Raw genomic sequence first — 16376 nt, 5'->3', positions numbered from 1 at the left:
TAAGTTTGATCACTGTTAAAGCTATGTCCACTAATATGTTTATTTACTAAAAAAAAAGGCATATGTGGAGAAAAACGAGGCAATTTTATTTCTAATATAATATCAAATTTTTCATAAAACTGCAATTTAAATATATTATTTCTATAGGCTACACAAAAAAGTCAAAAAAGGACAAAAATAAAAAGGTTGAATAAGCTGATCTATAGCCTGTTAAATGGTGGTATTCTAGTCTATGAATGGTACACCCCCTTAAGCTCACAGAAATGGTTTGACCCAAGTTTTCAGCAGCCAATGACACTGACCCGTTCAAACGGATTTTTAACGCGTATTTCACGTATTCAAGATATACGGGATATACAAGTGAAATACTCGTTAAATACGTTACGTTACGTATTTAATATTCATGACTTGAGCCTTTTCCATAGTAGGTTTCGTCAATTCACTTCCTGTAAGTTCGGAGTGCTACTCCACCCCTTGAGCGTGAGTTGTGTTGGAGATAATAATACAAATAGGGCAGGGTCCGGCAGACAAACGCGCTTCAGCCGAGAGCGATTTCGCAATTTAATGACATAAACACAATGACATAAACAGGAACGACAGGACTGAGAAAACGCGTTTGATGGCTCATAGTGAAACGGCTTGATCCACAGAGCTGCGCTGACGTTACTTCAGAAACTACTATACATGCGCTCCGATAAATAAGTTCTTCTGAAACGCTTTTGTTTCAGGACATCGATGAATTTTCGGGAGTGTGATATCGTTTCTTCGAGTCGTGACGAGCGTGTGCGTGATCTATTCTATGCAGTTATTCAATTGCCATTTTTTTCCCGTCCAGACCTATATACTGCTTAGCGGATTTTTACATTTTCATCTAAAAATGAAACCATAATCGTCTTCATTGTAGGTTACCGGCGTTGATGACATCACGTCAGTATTATTTGTTGGTTTGGTGCCACTAGTAGAGCTACCAGGAATGGCAGCTATGAAGTGTGCCGGTTGAGAAGCTGTACTGTTGGGGTTGGGGTCATTTAACAAACTGATGAAAAAATGAATTCAGATCCGGAGGCCATTTCTCTTTCCGTACCCTCTCTCTGCCAACCCCTAGACATGATGGGAGGGAGTAATGGAGAATCCAGTGGCAGCGTGAACCCTGGTGCTGGGGCCTTCTGGCAGGACCCCTCCAGCTGTAAGAGTGCCAACACTGGGGTGATCAGTTTGCCCTCAGACAGTGGGAACTTGTTGACCACGGGTAAATGTAAGAGCCGAGCCGTGCAAGTGGCTTATGTGAGGAACTCTGAGACGAGCCAAACTCTCAGCCCGGAGAACATGGCTTTACAGTGTCTGAAGGATGCTTGTGACATTGTGGGGTTTAAACTAGACATAGTCCCCTTTGGGAAGCTGGACTTTGGTGAAACGTCAGTTCTTGATCATTTTTACAATGCAGGTAAGTCTACTGACAGAAGTTTTGGGAATGTCCTGCAAATGAATGTGAATGTCATTCGCTGAATGGGCACAAATATTGCTATGAACAGTTTTTTTGAGAACCCACGTGCTCGGTAGACACGGCCTTTTATTGTCTATTAGGTGTGTTTGGTTTCTTTCTATTTGGTTTCTTACCTTTTTCCAGGAAAGTTCTCAGAATGGAATGGGAGGCTGATACCATCAATACCACATGCACACAGCCCAGGGTGGAGTGCAGTGTCTTTAACCTCGTTTCCACGAGAAATGACTAGCATTTAGAGGCATGCAAACTTGAATGGAAATGAAGTTTTGTGTGGTAGCTTGAAAATGAATGTAACTGTTGAGCTGCAGCAAAACCAGAGAGGCACAGTCTTGTTCAAATGTTTAAAAAAATCACCATATCACTATAATCAGAGCTCTACGCATTTCCTTACAATGTGTAATAGTCAATTCCTTTACCTGAACACCTCTTGGTTATTATGCATTACAAAACTGTCCTCATCCATGAGATCATCGCATGCAGTGACAAAACACTCAATTTGAGGTAGTTTGATTTAATCATTTTGCAAATGTTGCAGGTATTTGGGTTGTTGACATATATACCGTACATGTGTCCTATGGTGTAACTGCAAAATGTAGAAAACAATAATTAATCATTATTAATAATTAATTTCTTGTTAATAATACACAAATAGCATAAGAGAGATGTATCTTCATTGTTAGTTTTTTTTCTTTTCTAAATGTTTGCTGTCACACCATAGGACACATTTAGGGTATATTTGTCAACTACCCATTTGCGGCTAGTGAGAATCCCTGAAATTACCAAATAACATCCATAAAATAAACAAATAACTGTAAAATAAGTGAAAGGGTAGTATTGAGGTAAAATGGAGTGATTATCATTCGTTAATCAGTGGTTACTTTTAATGAGATTTATTTATTATTACTTTTAAGATTTGGAGTTTAACTTTCTATCTCTAAAAAGAAGAATGCCTTTTCTCTTAAAGATTTAATCTTGCGCTTTGGACCATTTTATGCGACCTAGTTTCTTTTGGACTTTATATCAGAGACAGACTCTTTTTGTTACTGCCTGGAGTTTGGCCCACAACACTGTTCTCCCTCCATCATTTGTGATAAGGCTTTGATGTGTGCTTTGCTTTCTCTGCACAGAATTCTATGTTTCACCATAGTTTTGTCCTGTTCATCTCAGAATGCTGTTTCATCCATGTGGTCTTTAGGTTTAAAAAAACTCAAGATGGGTTGCAGAGAAAACGGCTGTTTCCTGTGGTAACCTCGCACATCTCTTGCTAAGTCGCTGTGTTATTTTGGATGCTGAGATGTTATGTTGTCAGTACTTAGCTGGAGCCCTCAAATTCTTAGTCATTTGTTTAAAGGTTTTGTAGCTTGTCCAAGTTTCATAAACTTGGACTATGTCTATAGTTGTGGACTCTTGATTGCTTTAGATATTCTGGTGTAACCTTATCCAGTTTTGTGCACTTCGGTAAGCTTTTTGAGCTTACCAAACCTGCACTTAAATGACTGCAACTCCTAACAGCATAATATTTTTTTTAGTTTAATGGAATGGGAAAAATTTGTATAAATATTCTGCCATCACCACCATGCATAAAAATGCATGCTGTAAACATGTTTGTTGTCATTTGCATATTTTAAGATGCCTTTTTGGTCTATAGGCACATCGCTTTATTATTATTTTACACATGTGACTGTTTTGATGAATGCATACAGTACATAATTTGAGCCTGCTTGTTTTATCTACTTGTAGCATTTTTAAAAGGCTTAAACATGTTTTAACTGTGGATGCGTAGGATGGTATTTGTACTCTGGGAGTTTTTAAAGGAATAATGGTTTGTTGTGGAACGCAATCTTATCAAAGATTTTTTTGCATCTGATTACAAGAAAGCCTACATTTCTCTTGCATATTATGGTTATCTCTGCAAGGGCTGGCCATCAGATAGAAGTCTTCTTTTATTTTATTTGTATTTTTTGGTTTGAAAGTTGTGCGGTGATTGAGTTAGTCTGATTTTGTGCTGGTTGAACAGTTTTGTGCTGTGCTGTACCATCAACAGAGTATATGAGGACACATAGGCTGCAAAGGAACAGTGGTAAAACATTTTTTCCAAATTCATAATATTCGTAAAACCAGAGTGTTGTTGCAAAGTGCACATCCAGTGGCACTTTACTATCCCATGAGGCCACAGGAGAGGAGTTGTGAATTGCAGTGACTTGATGCATCTGTTCTATATTGTATAATGTACTGCATACTTTTTAGTGCATTTTGAGTAAACATTTTTTGATGTGAGGAATAACCTTGATAAATCGACAATCAGCTCATGCGATAATCTCAAAATAATGTCAAGCATTAGATGAAACACTGGCCTGTTTGCAATTTGCAAGCCTGATTGGCTTATTATCACAAGGACAATAACAATATGATGAATGTAGTTCATCCAGATTATATATATGCTGTGTAGAACGTACTTATTAACAGTTATTCAGAAGTGCCTACTCAACGTACAGTATGTTGTTTACCTGGGTATCAAACTTTCAGCCAAAGAAACTAGGGGTGTGCCTATCCGATATTCAGTATCGGTATCGCTCCGATACTGCCACTTTATGCTGTCCAAATCCGATATTGTGCGTATACTATTCTGTGTTATTGTTAAGCCCCACGAAAGGCACAAAAACGTTATAAAGCACCATAAGGTTTCCGTGCATTATATTTCAAGTGTTCCGAGACCGTTCCATAGTTTAATGTGAGGTACAGATGAATATTTAAGTCGTTAAATTCACGTTCACGTAAACGCTTCTCTCCGCTGTGGCTGTCTGTAATCCTCCATTCAGCATTCAGACTGCGCGTCGCGTTCGGTTACGACAGTCAAGACGATGGAACTCTCTCTAGGATGATACAATGTTCCTATTATTATACTTGAACTGTAATGTTAGATAAACATCAGTGGTTTTGCATAAAAGTACTTTATCTTGCTGGAGTTTATAGCTAATTCTGAATCATGTTACTTTCTACTGGGTGTCTGTTAGAGATCACTACACTGGAGTAGAGAGCACTATGAATTGTTCTTCACGCGCACAATAACTGAAATTTAAAGCTGTTAAAAGAAAAGGCTCAATAAACTATGGCACAGATATAATACACTATGCATCAATGTCTCTTCCCTTTGTACTTTGAACTTTTCTATGCGGAGCGCTGCGCGCTGTGACTCCGTGTTGCTTCAAGCGCATCATTCACGGGATGCGCATAAGCGCTTTGTACCGCTACGTAATGGATCCTTTCATGTTATAATACTTTTGCGTAATGAAAGATTGTTAATAGCCTTTCTTGTTCTGTCTTATCTATCCTATGTTGCTGCCTCATTACTGTGCTATAAATGTAAAAGAGATGTATTTAATTTATTGCATATATTTATATATAATTATATTTACTTGTTTTTCATTAATATATATTACAATACAATGAGCAATGTGTAACATTGTACCAGAATACATCTATTTACTTTTATTTGTCCCCACTAAATAAAGTTTTTTCTCTAAATGTTTAGATTTTATAAAATTATTGTGAACTCTGGCACATTCAGAATAAAATGGCTTAAAGAATGCTTAGCAAAGCCACATTTAATTTGGATCCATATTCCTAATCATATTTTTTTTAAATATTGGCGGCCTTAAATTTGTGTTAAGATGTGATTTTGATCTTTTTAAAATTCCTTTGAAGGTATCTAATTTTCATAAGCAAGTACTGCTTTTCTGGAAAATTATATTTAGCCATAACTTTTTTCCCTCACAACTCCACTCTTTGGAACAATAGCGCTATAGTAATTAACAGGAAGTCTTTGTTTAAAAGTGATTGGTATTTGGGATGCTCATATTGACCATTTAACCATTAACCGAAAGTAGTAATTTTAACTTATTAATACTATCAGTTAAACAGTTTAAAAGGTATTTTTTTAAGTATATTTTAGTTTGCTGCATGGTTAAAGAAAAATATGCTATACATATTTGTTAAATCGCGTATTAGGGATGCATCGATCCGATACTCAGTACCGATATCGGCTCCGATACTGGCATTTTCTGCGGATCGGGTATCGGTCAGACGAGACCGATCCAAATCCGATATTGTGCGTATACTATTCTGTGTTATTGTTGAGCCCCACGAAAGGCACACAAACATTATAAAGTAAAGTTTTCGTGCACTATATTTCAAGTGTTCTGAAGCTGTTCCATAGTTCAATGTGTGGTACAGATGAATATTTAAGTCATTAAATTCAAGTTCACATAACCTCTTCTTTCCGCTGCGGCTGTCTGTCATCCTCCATTCAGCGTTCAAACTGCGTGTCGTGTTCGGTTACAGTCGAAACAATGGAACTCTTCAAGAGCGCACAGTAACTGAGGTTTAAAACTGTTAAAAGAAAAGGCTCAATAAACGAAAATCCATTTTAACAATACACTACGCATCAATATCTCTTCCCTTTGTACTTTGAACTTTTCTATGCGGAGCGCTGCGCGCTGTGACTCCGTGTTGCTTCAAGCGCATCATTCACGGGATGCGCATAAGCGCTTTGTACCGCTACGTAATGGATCCTTTCATGTTATAATACTTTTGCGTAATGAAAGATTGTTAATAGCCTTTCTTGTTCTGTCTTATCTATCCTATGTTGCTGCCTCATTACTGTGCTATAAATGTAAAAGAGATGTATTTAATTTATTGCATATATTTATATATAATTATATTTACTTGTTTTTCATTAATATATATTACAATACAATGAGCAATGTGTAACATTGTACCAGAATACATCTATTTACTTTTATTTGTCCCCACTAAATAAAGTTTTTTCTCTAAATGTTTAGATTTTATAAAATTATTGTGAACTCATCATTTTTGTAGAGTAAATTTTGCTGCCGAATTATCCACTAACCTAGTTTATAATAGTATTTTTCTCATAGATTATGATTATATATTTTTTAATTTGATATTTTTCTTTATAATGAAGTTGTCTATATTTACTAGATTGTGTGTAACACACAAAAGAGTGATGATCAGGTCAACACACACTGAGGTATAGAAATAAAATAAAAAACTGTGTTGGTATCGGATCGGTATCGGTATTGTCCAATACTCAGAACTTTTGGTATCGGATCGGGATCGCTTCTGAAAAAAATGGTATCGTGCCACCCCTAAAAGAAACATTTTTCTGCAAATTTCCAGTGAACAAAAAAATGCCTGAAGAAAGTTGTGAAAATTAGACATGACCTAGTTCCTTACAGGTGAGCGGTGTTGTTTTTAGGCCTATATTCATTATTGCTTAATGTGAAATTCAACTATAGGTAGGCCTTAACAATTCGCTGGATTAATTGCACTAGTATAGGAACTATCTAAAAGGTAGTATAACAGGAACGACCTGTTCATCCAAACAGTCAAAGGGGAGTATATTGGTAAACTAGTTATTAGAAATATGTTATCAAGATGCTTAGTAGCTGTAGAGAGATTTTGTTTCAGGTGTCGTTCTCATTTCTTGCACTTCGCTGAACTCAGTAAATGGCACATTCCTTTTCCGTTTGATGAGGCCCCGCTAACTCGTGCTGAATGGTTTTCAGTTCATATCCTTGTTCAGCAGTCTAAAAATATCTGAGTGCTTGAGTGATTCCTTTAATTATTCAGTCTAAATGCACCAAATGACTGAGATTTCATAGTAGTTTTTTCACGTTCACTGTTGTAATAAAAATTAAAAGCCAATACAATGGATACATTCTTAGACCAAATGACCAATGGTATGTGAGCATTGGTTGGAAAATAAAACCCACTGACAGCCAAAAGTGAATTAGTAATGTAAATACGTAAATTTCCCATGATGCATATTTGGAAAAGATATTACAAGAACAACAGTAGATAGTAACGGTTCAATGGGATGTGGTTTCCAGCAGCATAGCAGTCAGCCTAGAGATGCATGAGAGTTTTGGACAAGTTACAATTTATTAATTCATTTCTGTATTGTATCTGTATTTTCTGTAAATTCTAATGGAATTCCTTTACTAATTACTGATCACATTCACATCTCTACACCTTTTAGAATTCCACTGTAAGTGCATTACAGACATTTATCCTTTGTTTTTACAACCTGATGGATGAGTCAAAATGATTGACTGTGGTAATCAACAATAAATTACAGATGTTCACCACAAATTTTGTTTTGAACCACATTCAATTAACAGCATTTTATAGGAAGCATAATTATTGAAAATGAAAGAGTTGTAGTGTACTTTAAATTGCTTAGTACTTGGTCAATTACTAAAAGCAAATAACAATAGTTTCGATAGTTTCTTACTCTTTTTTTCTTTCATTTTTTTATTTTTATGAATACATTTATACATATACTGTACATATTTTACACATTTATATTAATCCTTAATGAACTATATCAATGTTTTTTAGTATTATTCTGTATCATTAACTTAGTTTTAATAATATTACTGAAAAATGACGGTGGAAGTAGATGTTGAAAAATAAGCTTTTCATTCTACTGTTCTGATGCTTTCTGCCATGCTTGCATAGCTTGTCACTTTGTTTCTGTTGTGCATGGCCCCAAATGTCTTCCAGCAATATTTATGAATACTTTCTGTTTGCCAACACAAATTACATCATCGGGATGGATATTTTGGCTGGAGATAGGCCTGTCACGATAACTTTTTGTTGTGCGATATATTGCCCCAGAAATAATTGCGATAAGTGATATTATTGTCATTTTAAAGACCATTTTATGCCACTGAATATATAATCATAATGTAACAGCATAATAATGCAAGAAGGCCAACACACTTCCAAATGACAACAAACTTTTAATTTTTAAGAATATTTAGATCATGGAAATTAAGTATCAAAATATTAGATACCTTAAAAAAATGGAATAAATAGTAAATAAACATTTTCTAAGAAAGATATATTGCATCACCAAAAATTATTGAGGTCATGTACATATATTGCGCGATAGGTCGATATATTGATTATTGTGACAGGCCTAGCTGGAGAATCCCCTTAATGACCTCTCTTGAACTTGTAACATAGTGAGGGGAGACAGTTTGTTCAGAAATATTGTTAAGCTACTGTATTATTCTGGCAATTGCAATCCTTAAAGGATTAGTTCGCTTCCAGAATTAAAATTCTGTCATCATTTACTCACCCTCCACTTGTTCCAAACCTGTATGAGTTTCTTTCTTCTGTTGAACACAAAAGAAGATATTTTGAAAAATGTTAGTATACAAAGAGTTGATGGGCACCATTGACTTCCATAGTAGGAAAAAAAATACTATGGAAGTCAATGGTGCCCATCAACTTCGGATTTTTTTAAAATCCAAGTCAAATTCAAATATTTTAGTCAAAAGCATATTCTCTTTTTTCTAGAATCAAACTTTGGCCTCAGATGACACACAAACCTGACAAATATACAGACTACTTCACTGCCTAGAGAACACTACTGAGATCAATTCAAAGCACAAAAACCTCCTATTGGGAAACAGGAATCATTTTGCAAGTCAGTGTCTAGTACAGTTTGCAACATAAACAGAGGGGTGCCGATGCAGTGAAATTTACCAATAAGCATTAAGAAAAGTTTATTTTCATTACACTACTGTAAAGTGATCTTACAGTATATGAAAAGCACTAGAAAAGTTCAAATACCAAATAATTGAATATGAACTTGTTATGCAACAAGACCGTATACTGTCAGTCACATTACAGTAAAAAATAAATTGCATTACAGTATTGGTAATGACCTTATTTGCCATACTACAGCAGTTTCTTAGTCTTCTGACACAAGATTTTCTCTACTTCTCCTATGTAGTTGTCTCTCAGTTCTTCAAAAATACCGTACATGTAAGAAGTACTTGGCTACAAATCAATTCAACAGTTACAAGTTTGAGGGTGTACAACATGCTACAGTATAGAATAGTAAAAGTTCTTCCATCTAAAGTATTGCTACTATGTACTGAAATTATACTGTATGTGTAAGAAATATAAAAACCCTATAGATGACCCTGTAGGCCAACATGGGCATTCCAATAATCAAGAAGAAAATGTTTTGTCTTTGTTTTGAGAACTGAATGAATAGTTTGGGAAATCGGCACTCGATTTTGTTGTGGAATAAAATCATGTTATTAAATGTTCTTTTTTGTTGGATAACAGGTTTATAAATGCTTCTCATTACAAGTTTGGGAAGATGTTTGGTGCATTGCTTTTTCTAATACACGTTACAAGAGACTCAAACTCACAGCGCTTGCAGAGATCGAGCAGCATTTACTACTGACTCTGTGCATATATTCATTTAATAAAAAATCTCAACCTTTGCGATTTCAGTAATCGCATTAAGCCAAATCAAATCATTAAGCTAATTTTGATTAATTGTTTAGCCCTATTCCAGCTTTCAGTACAGTTCAAGATATTGAATGGTCCACACTTGCATCCCTCACAGCATCATTTCTGCTCAAAACTTTGTAACTTTGGATACCCTAATGCATTTAGTAATCATATTGTGCAGCCCAGTTTGGCCAATACAATCTGGCTTGTCAGCCTGATGGATTTCTGCCTGTCTGGGAGCAACATCGATCCTCTTTGTTTAAACAAACTAACACTCAAAACCTAACACTGAAACTCAGCTAAGACTCATTCAAGGCTTTTGTGTACCTCTTTAACAGTCATGTACATTTAAGTTTGCCATTGATTTCAGTTAATTAAATATCTTGAATTCTTTCTTGCTAATAATTACCCATTGCTTGTTGTCCTTGTATTTTGGGTATATGTTAGTTAGTTATGTAGCAACATTATCAGAGGATCATTGTTGTTGCTATATGCGTCTGTTAACCACCTAAATCTTGCTTGCATTTAAATCAAGCTTTCATTTTTTTCAGCTTCCTGTAATTATAGGAATGTTGCAAAGCTACAAATGTTCATACTCGACAAGTCAGTCTTAAGAAACCCCTGAATAATAAGGCTGTGGCTTGTCCAATAGACTCCAATCAGACACATTTCTTAGGAATAAATTCATACTAAATCCTTCTAGAGGGTAACTAACAGATAGGCCTATTCGAATAATAAACGGACTGCCAAAACTATCTGTGCTTATTAGAAAGGGTCCAACACACAGTGGCACAAAATCACATATGCACTAAAGTTGTGTATCTCAGTTGTTTGAAAATTGTAAGATTAAAACCAGTTAAATATTGAATTCGCTAATCAACAAGTCATTTGTTGGATGACTAGTTAACCATACTAGCTCAACCCTACCTCACATGACATTTCCCATTTATGTCATTTGTGCACTTTGAACAAAGTCATGTCATTGCAGCAGCTGTACATGCACAGAACTGTAACAGATTTATGTGGGAGAATTCAAAACTACATTTGCATGTGTGAAATCTGATTCAGAATTCCTTTTGCGAATTGGAATGCTAGATGTTGTATTCACAGCTGGAAATTATCATCACTGTCATATTAACAGGTTCCAAACCTGTATGACTTTCTTTTTCCATGGAACATAAAAGGCCGATGTTCAGGTCAGCAGATTGTTAGTGAAAGACAACCTCGAAAACCTTTCACATTCATTTCACCTGTTTTCCATAATTTGCAAATGGATGATGAACTAATGCTTTCGTACCTATTTTGTGTGGCATGGAAGAAAGTCATACAGGTTTGGGATGACGTGGGTTTTTTTTTTGGATGAATTTATTTTTTAGACAAAGACAAAACCGGACAAATATACAACTAATGACCTGACAAAATCCAGTGGCTGCGTATAATTTAATACATTTTTTAACTTTTTTCATAATCATAAATCATTGATCTTTAAGGCAGCATCATAAACTTTTTTAATACACTTTTACACAACATGTTTGTTATTTTAGATGTTGTATTTAACAAATGAACTAATTTGCATTGATCAACCCTTGAAACATGAATCATTAGCTTTACATTAGTTGACTATAAGCTCTATTGTACACATCACCTTATTATTGAAATGCAGCACTGAAAAATTGTGTAACTTGAGAAAAATAATTCATGATGATCTACTGATATCCACTGGTATCCATCTTGAGATGATTAGCATTGTCTGATAACCACCACATGTCTGCCGGTCCACTTTGTTCATTTCAAAATCTCCTGCCAACAGTTCTATTTTTTTTTATATTCAAGTATTTTAGTAAATGCTGTGTACAATAATTTTGCATTCATTTGTAATGAGTCATTGTATCACCCTTAGACCTCCCTGCATTCTAAATGTCAATATTTGCATTGGCCACTGAAAACCCCATATTGGTCAACCACTACTTCCAGTGGTACAACTCTGACAAATTGTCCGCTTGGTTATGGACATATTTTACAGTTTACATATCTTATAGTGTCTTTTTGAGAATTTCTGACTGTCCAAAAGTATTACACATATATTGTTTAGAGGCAATGTACAGTTCTGCTTGTGGATATGTAGCTACTTTAACTTGCTACTAAAGCAATGTTTACGCTTCTCAATTCTGATTTATTGCTTGGATCAGTTTTTCCCTCCACACCGTTAACATTATTTTTTCAAATGTGGCCAATATCAGATTCAAGTGTGAACTGATCACGGTCCTGAACTGACTCGCATATGCAAAAACAATAACAAAAACGTCTCACTGTCATATGGCGGTAAACATGGAGGCCACTGAAGTCAGTATTTATGTGTTCATTTATAAGACGATGTGACGTGGAATCCAGCGAATTTGTGCACAGGAGGACGAAGAAAGGATAATAATATTTAAATATGTATGATATGTACCCTCAAGTTTTGCTAGTATAAGCCCTAACCTGGATACATCGCACTGTCCCTTTACTGGTTTGATCAAAGAGCAGGTTAAGATACCTTTAAAAGGAATTTTGCATTCCCATTAGACTCAAATTGTCTTCATATCCTCTATTTTAATTTGTATATGCAAATCGATTTTCACATATATTTGTAATATAACTATAACGCATGAAGAATGAAGAAGTTCCAACAAATCCAAACTCCAAGATCCAACATCTTTCACTGTTAAGATTTATTTGAACAAGACACAAAAACTCGGGATGTTCATACACTCTACATGTCCTTCTGCTTAGGAATGTATGTTGCTGTGTTCGTTTTCTCTGTCATGTCTGTTTCCTTTGGGTTAACTGAAACAACAGACTTCCTGCTGATATTTAAATGCGGTGTTAAAGGGTGTTGAACTCAACTATAGGGACGGGCCCGATAGAAAATAACCCCCACACACAAACATTCAGCAAACTGTCCATGTCTGTCTGTTAGTCTATCAGGTCTGGGTTTCAAAAAAAATGTGAACACTCTCTGTCTCTGTTCACAGATATTGCAGTGGTTGAAATGACGGATGCATTTCGACAGCCCTCTCTCTTCTATCACTTGGGTGTGCGAGAGAGTTTCAGCATGGTCAACAACATCATTCTTTACTGTGATCTCAACTCCGACTCGCTGCACTCTCTTCAGGTCAGGAAGTCTTTTGTCTCAGTGTCACCAGAGTCCAGAGTAAAATTTAAAATAAAAGATTTTTTTTCAGCGTCTTACTTCATTATCTTCCATTCTGAAAGTTAGAGACCAAAATATGGGCAAAATATATCACAATATATTTTTCCCATGTGATACAATATCATTATTTAGCACTATATTAATTTACCTTTGATGGGGGGGAAGGATATGCTTTCACATTGCCTTTAGCTTTCCGCAAAGACCTTGAGAATAAATGTAAACAGAACTTGTTAAACTCCACAGAATAAGAAACCTTTTAATTTAGGGCCCACTGAAATCCATTTAGTTTTTTTCCATTCTATTTCTTAATTCTCTGTTTTATGATTGAATACAAATGTATCATCAAGTATGGTGTCTAATGAAACGAGTTCATGAAGTTTTAACAGTTTGATCAATCTTTTAAAATGTAATTAAATGAAAATATACTAATTTACAACAAAACTTAATATTATTGTTATTATCACTGTGAGAAGTACATTTTAGTACACAGTAGTAATGTATTTCATGTGTCATAATTTCTTCAAGTTAATCCAAACTTTTGGCTGTAGGGAAGGCCTAAAGAGTTTCTGTGTGTGAATGACCATAGTTTTTCTCGAATTAAATGGTGAAAAGCTGGTAAAGTGGCAGCTCTGGAGTTGAAGTTCATGTGATCATCTCCTCATATATTGAGGCACAGATGTTAAAAACATTGTGAGCGTCACATGTTTGAGTTTGTGTTGTAGACAAAACTGCCTTTACTCATTCACACAAAGACATGCAGACTTACTAGCCACATGCACTGAATGGTTGTTGTCATGTTTATTCCTACTGTGTGATAGGTTGTTAGATTAATCCATATTGATTAAAAATGTCCAGAGCTTATCATCTTTGTCCATATAAATTTTATCGCAATCTCAATATGATATTGTTCATCGCCCAGCCCTAATGATCACCAAATATTGTTTAAATCCAGTCTTTAGATTCCAGATCTGCTTACTCTTGACATTCTCTTCATGAGCTGCGTTCTGGAATAAACCGTTCAAATGTATGCTCAACACCTGTTGATGCGTTCCCTTACTATCAGCATTTTTAAACATTTTTGAATTAAAAAAATATACGTAATATGTAGTTTTGCAAAGTCATATGTAGACATTATTTATATCTGTCTACAAAACTAAATGTAAACCTTTAAATGCCTTTTCTATCAAAAGGTTACTAATATAATGAAAAATATAAGTTGTGTTAAGTGTGTCCAAACCTTTGACTGGTAGTGTATTGCTGCATCAGGTGACCATGGTTTGGCCAAGTAGGACATTTTCCTGGATCAGAAACAACATTCCAAAAGTACAAATACACTAATCTCATCCCCAACGCTTCCTATGCATCAAGTAATGGAAAGCACTTTTGTAAAAATATTGTTGAGGAGAAATAATGCAAGTCCAATTTTGTAGCACCTGAGTGTGAGACTCTACACATATCAGTCTTATAGAAAACGCTGCTTTATTCTACATATAGCATATAACAGCAAGAGCAACCAACAACACAACACTTTGTTGATATTGATCCAAGAATGTCCAATATGTGGATATGTGTAGTATGTGTAGATAAACAAATAGCTTTGGTGTGAGGTGACAGCCATTATAAACAAACTTCATGCATCCAGGCCGATAAATGGTGCCAAGTCCAAAAACATTTGGACTGAATAAGAGCCAGGAACTGATTGAGTGCCCTAAAATCTAACCCCAAAATCTGATTAGTTGATAGGATGTTGATAAAGATCCATGTCTTGCTTGGCAAAATCAAAGTAAGCAACTGCATCATGGTGTGTTGCACATAGGCTACATTTATAGTATTATAGATTTACACACATTCTAATTAAAATGTGTATCGGGCTAGTACGAGAAACGCTCAGTGTTGTGAGCAAAAGGGTGCTTACACATTTATTGGATGGACACAAATTATTAATACAACCCACATTATTTGCAGTGGATCGCTTAGACATCCAACAGTTTCATCACAATGATCAACTGTAGGTTTTTATTACCACAGTTAATTGTATGCAGGCATTATTGTCATGGAGATCCTCCTGGCAAGGTCACACACCTCTATTATTACTTTACATTACTAAATGGAATTATGCCAGGTGAGTGGGGAGTAAATTGCATAATATGAGATATATCTAGCTCTTTAAGGCAGAGGTTTTATTACTAGGCAGAATTTAGTGGAGGATGGTGCTTGGCTAACACACGCACACAGAATTGCACAGTTTCAGAAAACACTCTAGAATATGCATAGATAAATGTTTTTACCAGTAGCATGCTACATTGTTGTAATAGTGTGATGTTATTACAGTGCATGTTTAATTCAGCATATCCACTTTATCTTAAATAAAAAAAAGCAGCTACAAACGGAAATGCAGAACGAGCATTCATAAGAGTGTTTACACTCTTAAGGATGTCAACCAAGCAGTGGCTAACTTTTTGTTTTTCTGGAATAGGAGAAAATATTTTCAAATCAAAAATGACTTTTAACAGTTCAATAACATAATCGGACAAGAAAAGGGTATTTAAAGTTATAGTTATCACTTTTGGTTTATTGTTGTCAGTGGAAATGGAAGGCCAAATTGAGCAAATTGCACCTTGCATACTCAACAGAAACAGAACATACTAAAGAATTAGTAAAACCAGTATAGTGTTCTGAACATGGTCACACACACACACACACACACACACACACACACACACACGGTTATTCAGAATCTTCAGATACAGGCAATGTTCCCTCTAATTTTTTTTCTTGCTGAGCAAAACTTTTCTCTGTTGGGCGGACATTTCGGCCACCTGAGCAAAAACATTCTTTATACCAGACCTGTACAGCGCGCACAAAAAAAGTGTGTAACTTTTAACTTTAATGTGCTATTTGTATTTAATTTGACTCGTGACTAAATGATGTACATTTTAGGTTACCTGAGAAAACTTTTTTTTTTTTTTACACAGTTTAATGCACTGCCATTCAAAAGTTTGGGATCAATAATGTTTATTAAAGAAGTTTCTTATGCTCATCAAGGCTGTATCTATTTGATAAAAATACTGAATATTATTTCACAAAATAATATTGTGAAAAATGATTGCAATTTAAAATAAAAGTTTTCTATTTTATTATACTTTAAAATATAATTTATTCCTATGAAGCAAAGCAAATTTCAGCGTCATTACTCCAGTCTTCAGTGTCACATGATCCTTCAGAAATCATTCTAATATGCTGATTTATAATCAATGTTGGAAACAGTTGTGCTGCTTAATATTTTTTTGGGACCTGTGATATTTTTTCAGGATTCTTTGATAAATAAAAAGTTAAAAA

General features: G+C 35.1%; 1 protein-coding gene across 1 annotated transcript in view; it reads left to right on the top strand.

Annotated features, from left to right (window-relative positions):
• The first annotated feature begins 643 nt into the window (after positions 1-643).
• The window catches only part of map3k5 (mitogen-activated protein kinase kinase kinase 5), a 49481-nt gene continuing 33748 nt past the window's right edge, over positions 644-16376 (top strand). The window contains exons 1-2 of the mRNA XM_016439804.1: positions 644-1444; positions 12859-12998. Coding sequence (XP_016295290.1) covers positions 1048-1444; positions 12859-12998 — 537 coding nt within the window. The 5' untranslated portion in view covers positions 644-1047. The remainder of the gene's footprint in view (positions 1445-12858; positions 12999-16376) is intronic.

The sequence above is a fragment of the Sinocyclocheilus anshuiensis genome, unplaced genomic scaffold (genome assembly GCF_001515605.1).
Source record: "Sinocyclocheilus anshuiensis isolate Anshui unplaced genomic scaffold, SAMN03320099.WGS_v1.1 scaffold1518, whole genome shotgun sequence".
Lineage (NCBI taxonomy): Eukaryota > Metazoa > Chordata > Actinopteri > Cypriniformes > Cyprinidae > Sinocyclocheilus > Sinocyclocheilus anshuiensis.
The sequence above is the reverse complement of the archived record's forward strand: the minus strand, read 5'-3'. Positions and strand labels throughout refer to the sequence as shown.